At 40.5% G+C, this 13,867-nt stretch overlaps 1 protein-coding gene across 1 annotated transcript in view; it reads left to right on the top strand.

Annotated features, from left to right (window-relative positions):
- The window catches only part of HYDIN (HYDIN axonemal central pair apparatus protein), a 417,349-nt gene that overhangs the window by 397,665 nt on the left and 5,817 nt on the right, over positions 1 to 13,867 (top strand). Inside the window, exons 83-85 of the mRNA XM_029925166.1 lie at positions 506 to 669; positions 1,414 to 1,564; positions 9,045 to 9,275. Of these exons, the coding sequence (XP_029781026.1) occupies positions 506 to 669; positions 1,414 to 1,564; positions 9,045 to 9,275 (546 nt within the window). The remainder of the gene's footprint in view (positions 1 to 505; positions 670 to 1,413; positions 1,565 to 9,044; positions 9,276 to 13,867) is intronic.

Below are 13,867 nucleotides of genomic sequence, written 5' to 3'. Positions count from 1 at the left end.
TACTTTTACTTTACACTAGATCGTGAACATTTTTCTGTTTAACTAGTCTTTGTGATATAATCATGTTTAATGATTGCCTAATACTTCACTGAATGAGAGCTCCATAATTTATGTAGTATTCCTCAGTTGTTGAATATACTACCAAATTTTCATCAATATAAATGGTTCTAACGTGTGTGTGTGTGTGTGTGTGTGTGTGTGTGTGTGTGTGTGTAGCTTTTTCCTCTAAAGGGATTTTAAAGTTTGCTAGGGTAAAGTCACCCAGCTAGCAAAATCAGTGCAGCATGAGACTCTTAAGTTTCCTGGGATGGAGTTCCTGGTTCAAATACTTATGAACATTTTTATGACTCAAAGCATACTATCAAACTGCTTTCCAAGAGTTATGCTGACTCAAGGGCCTCTATTAATCCTGCGTCACTATTAATCCCGTGTTGCTACCACACTTAAGACGTACCTAATAAAGGACCTTCTGTGTCGTTTTGACCACATTTCTTCTTCTCCTTAGGGTACCCTCTTCTTCCCCCTCCCAGATGGGACTGGCTGGTTGTATATGCTGAATGGGACTTCTGAGCTTCCCAAAGCCGTGGCCAATATCAACCGTGAAGTACCATGTAAGACGCCCTATGTTGAACTCCTGCCAGTCACCAACTGGCTTAACAAGCCCCAGAGGTGAGACAGTGGGCAAGGGGTCGGGGCGGAGGAGATGGGTGGAGGACTTCTACTGTCTAGCCTGGCCCTTCCCTGCAGTTGGGCCTATAAAGAGATCAGAGACAGAGTTCCCTGATGTGGCCAAGCTTTGAACTCTAAGCTTCCAGACAGCCCATGCTGTATGAATAGCTAATTACTTAAGTCTCTTAGAACAGTGCCTGACATAAAAGAAGCCCTCAATAACATTACTGAGCTGTTGTTATTATTATCAAAACGATAATCATGATGGTTATTATTGAGTGCTCTGTCTTGTCACCTAAGCCACTGGTCAGAGACGGATATCCCTTGGTTCTTTACTTGCAGTGGGAGTAGAGTAGAATACATCCGTTAGCAGAGTGGATAAAGGCTCAGGCCTAAGTTGAATCCTAGTTGTTCCAATAATCTAGTCATGTGACCTGAGCATGTCTCCTTCTCTTACCTCCATTTCCTCATCAGTAAAATGGAGGTGATAATTATATGTGTCTCCTACAGACCCTGTGAGGGTTAAATACCTTTAACACATGTGGAGCACTGACTCAGTACCCGGCACATCACAGGTGTCAATAAATGGTAGGTATTGTTATTGTTAGAGACAGAGAGGACCAGAACTGTGGACCACATGCTTATCATAAAATCAACAGTAGAGATAGCACCTTTCCTTCTTTCCCTTGGGCAAACGGTTTTATTTTCCCTATCCTCTCTTCCTGTGTTCCTGTGCTCCCTCAGATTCCGGGTCATTGTGGAAATGGTGAAACCAGAAAAGCCAGACCTAAGCGTCACCTTAAAAGGCCTTGATTATATTGATGTACTGTCTGGCTCCAAGAAAGACTACAAGCTGAACTTCTTTTCCCACAAGGAGGGACTCTATAGTGCAAAGGTACCCACATGTTAAAGGCATTTCCCTGGAATCCTGGAGGTTTGACCCAAGGTTAATGATCCTGGTGTTAGGGAGTGAAGATGTCCTCCCACAGCCAGCCCGTCCTTCTCCTGTTGGGCTCATCAGAGACCTGACAAAGGCTTTCAGGATTCCCAGCCTGATGGAGCCAGATGGCAGGGCCATCCGTCCATCATGTAGACCCAAGCCTACCCTTCAAGGCAACAGAATCATGAAAATGGTTAAGCAAGTAACATTGGGCCAGCAAACACAGGACCACACTAATAAGACAAGATCCCTTTTCCTGAGTACTTATAGTGGCCAGCATTGTATTGAACACTCAGTACACACAGCTAGTAATGTCGGGGCCAGGATTCAACTCAGAGCCATCTACTCCAAGACACCACAGGGTCTTTCACACATGAGCTGTTTCTCCTAATCCATTCATTAGTTCAGCAAGTACCTATAAGCAGATATACCACAGTCTAAACTAAGTGCTGGCAGCACAGCAATAATCAAATATAGGTGTGTTCTCTGTTTTCATGGAATGCACTGTCCACTGAAAGGAGAAGGGCATTAACCAAATAACAGTACTATGAATGTATAATTACAAAATGAGATACATGCTTTGAAGGAAAGGAGCACATATAGATCAGTAGCTCACAAGAAAGATTAGGGCTGAAGATAATATATGGAAACTACTCATTTACAGATAGTATTAGAAGCTACGATGAAGGGGAGAATCAGCTAGAGAAAAATTTTAAAGTGAAAGAAAGAACCTAGGAACTCATCTCCTGCCTTCAGAAGAAATATTTGGCACAACCCACACAGTAGGGTGTCATCTCTCCTACAATCACCGAGAGATGATTCAGATCACATTCACAGGCGAACAGAGAACCTTAAAATCAAAGTATCATGAAACATCTGAAGAAAAAATAAAGCCACCATAAATAGAAACAAACACCAGTTCAACAAAGAGGAACCCCTAAGATAAAAGAGCTATTAAAGCAAACAGAAGACTTTTAGTGGATATTATAGCCTGAAAGGAATAAAGGAAGAGAATCATACCCATGAAATAAGAACCGTCTATTGTGGAAGACAATCAGAGACTCTAAAATTTTTTAAATTGAGTATTTGTAATAGCAAACCATGGAGGAAAGCTGATTATTCTAATGAACTCAGGAAGAGATTACTAGTAAGTTAAAAGATAGAGCTGGGGGTGGGAGGCATCTGGGTGGCTCAGTTGGTTAAGTGGCTGACTTCAGCTCAGGTCGTGATCTCGCTGTTCAGGAGTTTGAGCCCCGCATTGGGCTCTGTGCTGACAGCTCAGAGCCTGGAGCCTGCTTTGGATTCTGTGTCTCTGTCTCTCTCTGCCCCTCCTTGCTCACACTCTGTCTTTCTGTCTCTCAAAAATAAAAAAATGTTAAAAAAAATTTTTTTAAAGATAAAGCTAGGTAAAATCACAGACTTCAGCATACAACCACCCAGAAATGGCAAGAATGGAAGGAAATAATAAGTGCTGGAGAGGTTGTGGAGAAGTTGGATTCCTCATACATTGCTGGTGGGAATGTAAACAGTGCAGTTGCTGTGAAAAATAGTCTGGCATTCCTTAAATGGTTAAACACGGAGTTACCATATGACTCAGCAATTTCACTCCTAGGCATGTACCCAGGATAAATGAAAACATATGTCCACATAAGAACCTGTACATAAATGTTGATAATTATTCATAAGAACATTTGGCATTATTCATAAGAACCAAAAAAAATGGAAACAAACCAAATGCCCATCAACCAAAATGGATAAATATAATGGAATATTATTTGTCAATAAAAAGAAATAGAAATGAAGTACTAATATATGCAACTTATCAATGAACCTTGAAAGCATTATGCTAGCTGAACAAAGCCAGCCACAGATGGCCACATATTGTATGATTTCATTTATATGAAATGTCCAGAGAAAGTAAACTAGTGGTGCCTAGGGCTAGAGGAGATGGGTTAGGAGGAAATGGGGAGTGATTGGTGTAATGGACATAGGGTTTCTTTTTGGGGTGATGAAAATGTTCTAAAATTGATTGTGGTGATACTTTTGCCACTTTGTGAATGTACTAAAACCACTAAACTAACTGGGTGAATCATATGGTATGTGAATTGCATCTCAATAATGCTGTTTCAGAAAAAGAATGAAAGGAAATATGACAGAAAATATCAGTCAAGAATTCTAATATCCATCTAATAAGAGGTCTTGAAACAGAAAACCAAGATAATTGAAGGAAGAAAATACTCTTCAAAATAATTAAAGAAAAACTTCTAGGGCTGTTTGAGAAAGACTGAGTTTTCTAATTGAAGGGACCCACCAACTTGCCAAATATGGTGAATGAAAAAAAGACTCACATCTAAATATGTGAGGACAAAACTAGAATACTGGGATAAAAAAAGAAATTCCTAAATGATTCTGGAGAAAGTGAAAGGAAATAATCAAGTTTCTTATGGCAACGCTGAATACAAGAAGCAATGGAGAACACTATTCATATGATAGAGTATTTTCAATCTAGAACCTTTTCCAAACAAAACTGGTATGAGGGCCAAATAAAGACATTTTTAAACATGCAAGGACTCAAAATAACCTACCCATGTATAGAGTTCCTGTTTGAAAGAAGCACTACAAAATAAAAAGTTTTTTAATTAGCAAAATTCTAAAAATAAGTAAATGAATTCAAGAAGAAAACATTTGGATACAATGAACAAAGAATCAAAATTCAATTGATAGGTAATTTCAAATAATTGTTGAAAAGCAATCTGAGGAGTGCCTGGGTGGCTCAGTCGGTTAGGACTCTGACTCTGGCTCAAGTCATGATCTCACATTCTTGGGTTCGAGCACTGCATCAGTCTCTGTGCTGACAACTCAGCCTGGAGCCTGCTCCCGATTCTGTTTCCTTCTCCCTCTGCCCCTCCCTCCTCGTACTCTGTCTCTCTCTGTCTCAAAAATAAATAAAAGGTTTTTTAAAAAAATTTTTTAAAAAGAAAAGCAATCTGAAATGAATATTTTATATGTCCTCAATATAGGAAATAGCAAGAGGAGAAACAAAATAAGGCACAGAAATTTTTTTCTCCTTTAGTGGGAAGCAAATGGGAAATGAAAGATATTTGTTTGTTCATCAAGAAAGGCAGGGAACAAATAGAAATAGCCATAAACTGTAGCTGTAAACAGAAAAATATAAGTAAATATATGTTTTAAAGTGTTAAGTAAAAATGACAGGGAACTCAGATCACAAAATCTCTTTACAATAATAAGTAAGAAAAGTAACAACACAGAAATTTAAAAAAAAAGCACTTCTGCTTCTGATGATGCAACTATTACTTCCACCATAACCATAAAACTGAACAAAATATCTGAGACAACCCTTCTTAGGCACTGGACAGCAGCAGCACAATACTGCAATCTATCAAAGAGAAGGAAAGCTAATGAGATGAATCTCCATAATTCTCCTGGCTCTCTGCCGAGGGACAATTTCCTGACTGCAGTGCAGTGAGCTAAAGTCTAAACTAAGCAAAGTACAACCGCCCCCGTGAACTGACAATGCAAAAATCAGAACTTGGTGCAGTGGAAATAGCTGGTCTCTGTAGGGTAGGAGAGGGACAATGCACGGAGTGGCAGGATGTCAGGGGAAAGGAGACAAAACTCTGTGAGAGTTCCCTTCATGGGCTTTGGTGAAGAGTGGTACTGCACACGCACAAAATGAGACTCCTCGAGATTTATCAGTGAGCAGCTTCTAAAAGTGGTTGATAAAGGAGCAAAGATACATTGATCAGTCCTGGGGAACACTGGATGTTTGCCTTAGCTAGGGTGGAGAGATTGCATTAACGTCTCATTAACATCCTAGTAACCCTATTGAAATACCAGAAAGGCTCAAAGAAAGTACCATGACCTTAGGATAAGCCCTTAAGGAGCCTAAAACTAAACACTGACAAGATCTCTAGGAAGGACAAAATTTGGAGACTGAGTCCCACCAAGTTGGAAGGACTTGAAAAACACCTTGAGCTTTCTGTAGACAAAGCATAAAGCCAAACCTACACAAGCTTAGGGTGATAAGTCAGTGATTGAACTGACTCCTAGAATAGAATCAACACTCTTACATGGAAGATATCTAGAATCTCTACAATGATCATCAACAATGTCCAGTATACAAACAAAAATTACTAGACTCGTAAGGAAGCAGGGGAATGTGACCCATAGTCAAGAAAAATGCAGGCCATGAAAATGGACTCCAAAATGGGCCAGATATTGGATTTAGCAGACAAAGACTTCAAAGCAGCTGTTATAAACATGTTCAGAACTAAAAGAAATATTTTAAATAATTAAATACAGACAGATAAGAAATCTCAACAGAGAAATGGAAACTATGGTTTTTAAAAAACCAAATGGATAGCTAGAATAAACTGAAATGAAAATTTTGTATCTGCGTAAGAGCAGATTGGAGATGTGAAGATTCAGTGAACTTGAAACCAATCAATAGAACGTTTCTTTCTTTCTTTTTTTTTTTACTGTCTTTATTTATTTGAGAGAGAGAGAGCATGAGCAGAGGAAGGTCAGAGAGAGAGGGAGACACAGTATCTGAGGACAGGCTCCAGGCTCTGAGCTACCTGTCAGCACAGAGCCCGACGCGGGGCTCGAACCCACAAACCATGAGATCATGACCTGAGCCAAAGCCGGACGCCCAACTGACTGAGCCACCCAGGTGCTGCTAGAACATTTCTAATCTGAATAGCAAAGAGAAAAAAAAAGATTGAATAAAAATAACAAGGGCTTCAGGAACCTATGATAAAATATAAACTTTTCTAGTTCATGAGTAATATGAGTCCCAGAAAGGAGGTGAGAATGGAGCAGAAAACGATTTGAAAATGAAATGGCTGAAATTCTCCTGATTTGATTAAAAAAAAAAAGGATTTACAAATCCAAGAAACTTGGCAAACCTCAAGCAGGAGAAAAGACCATGGTATACAAGACAACCATGTCTGTGTCCATCAGAGTAAAACTGCTGAAAACCAAAGAGAAAGAAAAGCTTAAAACAACCAGATACAAAAGATCTAACAGGATACAACAATACAAATGACCTCTGACTTCTCTTCAGTTATAATGGAAGCCATCTGAAAAATGCTGAATTCTATCAACCTAGAATTCTTTATTCACTGAAAACATTCTTTAAAATGGAGAGATATTTTTGGAGAAAAGAACTTGAGAGAATTCATTCCCAGCAGACTTGCTTTAGAGAAAAACACACTAATAGGTATTCTTTGGTCTGAGGAGAAATAATTCCAGCTAGAAATTGTACAAGCTAGAAATTTGGGTCTAATGGAAGGAAATAGAGCACTACAAATCTAGAAGTGGTAAATAAGTGCATACACACACACACACACATATGCTGCTGCTTCTTAGAACTTTCTAAAAATGACAACTGACAGCTTATAGCAAATATGATAACACTGTAAAGTGGGTGTTCATATGTGTGTAGAAGTAAAAGATAAGACAACAAAAGCACAAAAGATGGAGTGGTTAGGTCAATACAATTATACTTTAGTAAGGTTAGTGCATTTGCCAAATTGGAAGTGTGAGTAAGAAGCATGAAGGGTCAGTTATGAAGTGGGAAGTGATAAAATATTGACTCAAAATAAATTTGACAAGTTAAAAGCTCATGTTGTCAACTGCAGAGCAACCACTAAAAATCTATTATTAAAAAATATAGCTAAGAATCCAGTAGAGGAAATGAAATACATTCCAAAAGATTGCATGTTGAGTCAAAAGGAGGCAGGAAAGGAGCAACAAAGAAACAAAACAAATAAATAAATTAGACAAATGGAATATAACCAGCAAGAAGGCAGACCTCACCCCAAACATAGCAATAATTATTTTAGGGTGCCTGGGTGGCTCGGTTGAGCAACTGACTTCAGCTCAGGTCATGATCTCACAGTTTATGAGTTTGAGCCCTGTATCGGCTTGCTGCTTTCCGCACAGAGCCTGCTTGGGGTTCTCTGTCCCTCTCTCCTTCTCTGCCCTTCCCCTGCTCACAATGTCTCAAAAATAAATTAACATTTTTTTAAAAAGAATTATTTTTTTAATGTTTTATTTATTTTTGATAAAGAGAAAGACAGAGCATGAGAGGGGGAGGGGCAGAGAGAGAAGGAGACACAGAACCGGAAGCAGGCTCCAGGCTCTGAGCTAGCCGTCAGCACAGAGCCTGATGCGGGGCTTGAACCCACGGATGTGAGATCTGACCTGAGCCGAAGTCAGAGGCTTAACCGACTGAGCTACCCAGGTGCCCCTAAAAAAGAATTATTTTAAATGTAAAAGAGTAAACACTCCAATTAAAAGACATGGTGCCAGAAGCACTCTAAAGCTAAATACAGGAAGAAGTTGAAAGTAAAAAGTCAGGGACCCCTGGGTGGCTCAGTCGGCTAAGTGTCCAACTTTGGCTCAGGTCATGATCTCAAGGTTCAAACCCCATGTCACGGTGAGTTCGAGCCCCGTGTTGGGCTCTGTGCTGACAGCTCAGAGCTTGGAGCCTGTTTCAGACTCTGTGGCTCTCTTTTTCTCTGCTCCTCCCCCATTCGTTTTCTCTCTCTCTCTCTCAAAAATAAATGAACATTAAAAAGAAAGAAAGTAAAAGTCAGATCCATAAAGAACTATTACTGCCTAAGATAAACAGCTCAAAGTATTAAAAAAGGGCAAAAGACTCGAATAGGCTCTACTTCACAGAAGCCATGTGTGAGTAATCCGTACGCACACGAGATGCCCAACATCATCAGTCACCTGGGAAAAGGGTAGAAAAAGGTGAGCAGCTCACGACATCAGTTGCAGAGGTGGGGAGACAATGTACTGCGGTTACAAGTGTGGGCTCTGGAGTCAGTTCAACTTGGCGCAAATCCTGGCTCTGACCCTTCTCTCTACACGTGACCTTGTCAAGATAACTTTGCTAAACTTCAGTTTCCATGGCTTTAAAAAACAAAAACAAACAGTGAGGGGAATAATAATGTTGCTTACAAATTGTGTAAGTTAACTAAGTACTTCTAGTGGCCAGGACACAGTAATCATTCATTAAATGGTAGATACCGTCATTATAACTGTTAGTATTATTGTCTATTCCAGCAGCAACAGGCATAGAAGTGAAGCCCACAACAGCACAAACCCCTCCAGGTCTTACTTGTTCTCCAGAGCCAGCTAGCCATTCCCCCGGCACCTCTACCTTCAGCCTAGACAGTGCTGCTCCGGCCTCTTCTGAGCCAGAGCAGGACACCTTAAGGAAGGAGAAAGGCCAGCTGGTAGGGACTCAGACAGAGTGGGAGTGCCAGTGTCAGCCTGGCGCCCGTGCCGCATGTACCCAGGCAATGACAGTAGAGAGAAGGAACTCCTTGAGACAGCCAAAGACCTCCGCTAACCCCTTCCCTCTCTACCTTGCTTCCTCCCCCTTTCCCCACGAACCCAGGTGACCTTCCGAAACGAGGTGACCAGTGAGTTTTTATACTACGTGGTGAGTTTCAGGGTCATCCCTTCAGGCGTCATGAAAACCATCGAGATGGTGACCCCCGTCCGGCAGAGCACATCAGCCTCCATCAAGGTGGAGAACCCCCTGCCCTATACGGTGACCTTCTCCGTTGAATGCAGGGTCCCTGACATCAGCCTGCCCTCCCAGTTTGTGGTGCCTGCCAACTCCGAGGTATGACCCTGGCTATCAGGGGCCCCCTGATATCTGTGACAGAGACTCTGCCTGTCAGGTCTTTGGAGCCAAGGCCTCTGCATCCCTAAAGCTGGGCCAGCCCCTGCGTGGGAAGGCAGGAGACAGCGCACCAGTCACGCTCCTGATCTGTCCTCTCCCCTTCTGCCCTTTGGTACAAACGTGTAAAAGGGACTTATTAATCATGAACACTTGCCTGTTATACACTTGTTTGCTTTGTTCAATCTGAAAGCAGTTTTGTTTTTTGCTAAGTGTAAAGTTAATGTAGGGGCGCCTGGCTGGCTCAGTTGGTTAAGTGTCTGACTTCAGTTCAGGTCGTGATCTCATGGTTTGTGAGTTCGAGCCCCACATTGGGCTCTGTGCTGACAGCTCAGAGCTTGGAGCCTGCCTCGGATTCTGTGTCTCCCTCTCTCTCTGCCCCTCGCCTGCTCACACTCTTGTGTTTCTCTCTTTCAAAAATAAACATTAAAAAAATTTTTTAATTGTAAAGGTAATGTAGAATGTGTGTGGTGAAGAGGAAAGCAAGGGACAAAGTAGGGCATCGAGTGACAGCAGGCATGTGTGCTTGCTTGTGCACATTCCGCTTCAGGGAAAACGCACAACCTGTGACTGCTTGGGAAACACGGCCTGGAAATCTCGGCTGATGTGGAGATGAACTTTCTTTTGACTCTTTCCGATGTATGGCTCCGAACTCTCACTGTCTAGATTCCATCCAAATCCCTTCTATTTCTCCAGCTTGAGCCCACCTGCTATTCCCTACATGTCTCCTAGCTCTTCCTTACCCTTCAGAACCCCGAACCTGTCTTGTTCTTCAGAGACTCTCCATGCCCTTTATTTTACTTTTATTTTTTCATCATGAATTATAAAAAAAAAAGTGGGTACAACATGTATATACATCTAATGTATTAAAACAGGTTCACTTAAGTAACTATGAAAGAAACATCTGTATAACCAGTACCCAGACCAGGAAATAAAAAGTTGCCACACCTCAGAAACTTCTATTCCACTCACAGTATCATCCCTTGCCCCTAAAATTTCCCACTATCCTTATTTTATAATAATTTCTTGCTTTTAAGCCATATGGTTTAGGTTTGCCTGTTTTCGATCTTTATACAAAAGAAATCATACTAATTTCCTTCTTCAGTGTTTTATGTCTTGCTCAGTACTGCGTATTCTGACAATCATCACATTGATGCATCAGCTGAGGTTCATTCATCCTCACCAGTGTAGAATATTCCATCCAATGACTGTACCACCATTTATATATCCATCCTACTGCGGCCGGACATCTGTGCTGGCTTCAGTGAAAAATGCTGCCATGGGCCTCACTGCACAAGTGCCTACCTGATGGACACAACATGATTCTCCCCAGTGTACACGCAGGAGAAGAATCACTGGATCACAGGGTGTGCGTGCCTTTAACTGCCAGCCAGGAGATGATCTCCAGTCAGCAATGAGAGCTCACCAACTTTTGTCACTACCAGATTTTTAAAGGTTTACCAATCTGATAAACTAATGGCTCCTTGCAATCTTAATGTACCTTTCTGCAAACAGACAGGCTTTAGTTGGGTAATGGTCTATGTAGGAAATTGGCCTCTGTGCTCATGAGCGAGGATGGACCAGTTTTCCTTTCTGGTACTCTGTCCAATTTGAGTGTCTGTTCCATCACCAATAGAAAAAGAATCGGGGATTTACCTGCTGACTCATTTCTGTGAGAGAGCCTATAAAAGATTGAAATTATGTCTTCCATGAATCCACAGATGAAGCCACTGAGCCCTAGTGTTTTCTTTGTGGGAAGATGGTCTGATACTGATTTGCTTCCTTTCATGAGTTATTAAACTACTTAGATTTTCTGTTTCTTCTTGAATCAGTAATGAGAGCATGTCTGTTTCATTCACATACTCAAAATATTGGCATAACATTGTTAATATCCTCTATGTTTTTTTTGTGATGTTCCTTTTTCATTTCTAATATTGGTTGTATCTTCTATTTCTTTATCAGTCTTTCTAGAGCTTTCTCAGTCACTATATCTTACATCCAAAAGGTATCTTTTGATTTTGTTGGTACTCTTTATTGTTTGTTTCTAGCTGCTTGATTTCTGCTTTTTCTTATTTCCTCCTTTCTACTTCCTGTGGGTTACTAATGCTTTATCTAATTTCTAAGATGGATGCTTAATACATTAACTTCTAGTCTTCTTTGTTTTCCAATATGCACATTTAAGATTATAAGTTCCCCTCTAAGTGCTGCTTTAGCTGCAGCTAAAGTTTTACATGTAGTATTTTTTTATCATTAAGTTCAAAAACATCCTAACTTTCATTATTATTAATACTTCTTTCTTGACTCATGGGTTATTATAAGTGGGGTTTTTTTTTCTGTTTTTTATTTATTTTTGAGAGACAGAGAGAGACAGCATGAACAGGGGAGGGTCAGAGTGAAACAGGCTCCAGGCTCTGAGCTGTCAGCACAGAGCCTGACGCGGGGCTCAATCCCACGAACCGTGAGATCATGACCTGAGCCGAAGCCGGAAGCTCAACCGACTGAGCCACCCAGATGCCCCTACAAGTGTTTTTTAATTTCCAAACATGTGGATTTTTTGGTCCACATTTTGTGGTTATGGAAAATATTCCATATTATTTCAGTGCTCTGGAATTTGTTTACACTTGCTCCATAACCCACTATGTGATCTTTTCCTTAATCTCCCATTTATTTTTAAAAAGCATGTGTTTGCCATTTTGATGTTAATTCTCTGTACCCTCGCTGATGTTTTGGTCTGCTTGTTTGGTCGGATTTAACAGAATATGTCAAAGTCACCACTGTGACAGAGGATTTATCTGTTTGCCCTTGTAGTTCTGTCATGGTTTTGCCTTATATACTTTGAATCTATATTAGTAGTTAAATTAAAATCATAATACCCTCCTGGTGATGTTCTATTAAAACTTGATAGTCTCTTATATTGCTATTCTTCAAGAGTATCTTGGCTATTCTTGGCCCTTTGCATTTTCATATAAATCAGCTTGTCTTGTTCTTCCAAAAAAATTAAAGTAAATTAGGATTAGGGTTTTGATAGGATTTTTATTTTTGATTGGATTATTTTAAGAATGTATTACCTACGTGTTGATCCATAACAAATTACCCTAAAAATCAGCAGTTTAAAACCACAAACATTTATCTACACAGTTTCTGAGGATTAGGAACCCACCAGCAGCCACTTAGCCGTGTAGTTTGGGCACCGGTCTTTCACGAGAATGTAGTCAGTTGTCAGCAGGACTCGTCATCTCTAGGACTGAGTGGGGTTGGATAACCTGCTTGTAACCTCACTCCTGTGGTTGTTGGAAAGGCCTTAGTTCCTTGCTGCTCCTGGCTGGAGGCTTCAGTTCCTCACCACCTACACGTCTCCCTCCAGCTGCTTTCAGCCTGACAGCTCACTTACTCTAGAGTGAGTGATCTGAGGGAAGCCGAGAGAGCAAAGGAGAGACAGCGCACACCAGACAGAAACCACAGTCTTTTCTACTTCATCTCAGAAGTGATATGCTGGGGCACCTGGGTGGCTCAGTCTGTTGAGTGTCCGGCTTCGGCTCAGGTCATGAGCTCACGGTTCGTGGGTTTGAGCCCCGCGTCAGGCTCTGTGTTGACAGCTAGCTCAGAGCCTGGAGCCTGTATTTGGATTCTCTGTCTCCCTCTCTCTCTGACCCTCCCCTGCTCACGCTGTCTGTCTCTCTCTCTCTCTCAAAAATAAATAAAATATTTAAAAATTAAAAAAAAAAAGAAGTGATATGCCATCTCTCTGCCATATACTAGTGGTCACACAGACCAGCCCTGGTGCAACATGGGAGAGGACAACACAAAAGTATGAACAGCAGGAGGTGGAGTATATCTGTCACAGAGAGAATTCCAGTCTTTACGCCATTGAGATTTCCAACCCATGAGCAGATCTCCATTTATTTTAGTCTTCTTTTTTTATTTTATTAATTTTTTAAATTTCATCCAAGTTAGTTAGCATCTAGTGCAACAATAGATTCCTTAATGCCCCTTACCATTTGGCCCACCTCCCACACTCCCTCCAGTAACCCTCTGTTCTCCATACTTGAGTCTCATGTTTTTGACCGCCTCCACGTTTTTATATTATTTTTGCTTCTCTTCCCTTATGTTCATCTGTTTTGTATCTTAAAGTCCTCATATGAGTGAAGTCATATGATATTTGTCTTTCTATGATTAATTATCCATTTATTTAAGTCTTCTTATTTAATTTCTCTCAACAATATATATATTTTTTTGTTTTCTATGTAGAGGACTTACTCATCTTTTGTTATTTTATATCTAATTTTACATATTTTGATACTATTTTAAATAGTATCTTTTTAAAATTTTGTTTTCTACTTGTTGTAGTATGTAACAATATAATTGATTTTTATATATTGACTTTGCCCCCTTTTTTGGTTTTTTAAGTTTTTAATTGTAATTCCAGTTAGTTACATGCAGTGTTCTATGAGTTTCAGGTGCACAGAACAGTGATTCCGTGAGTCCCTACATCACCCACTGCTCCTCACAAGTGTACTCTTCGTCCCCAGCCTGTG

The sequence above is a fragment of the Suricata suricatta genome, chromosome 16 (assembly GCF_006229205.1).
Source record: "Suricata suricatta isolate VVHF042 chromosome 16, meerkat_22Aug2017_6uvM2_HiC, whole genome shotgun sequence".
NCBI lineage: Eukaryota > Metazoa > Chordata > Mammalia > Carnivora > Herpestidae > Suricata > Suricata suricatta.
The sequence above is the reverse complement of the archived record's forward strand: the minus strand, read 5'-3'. Positions and strand labels throughout refer to the sequence as shown.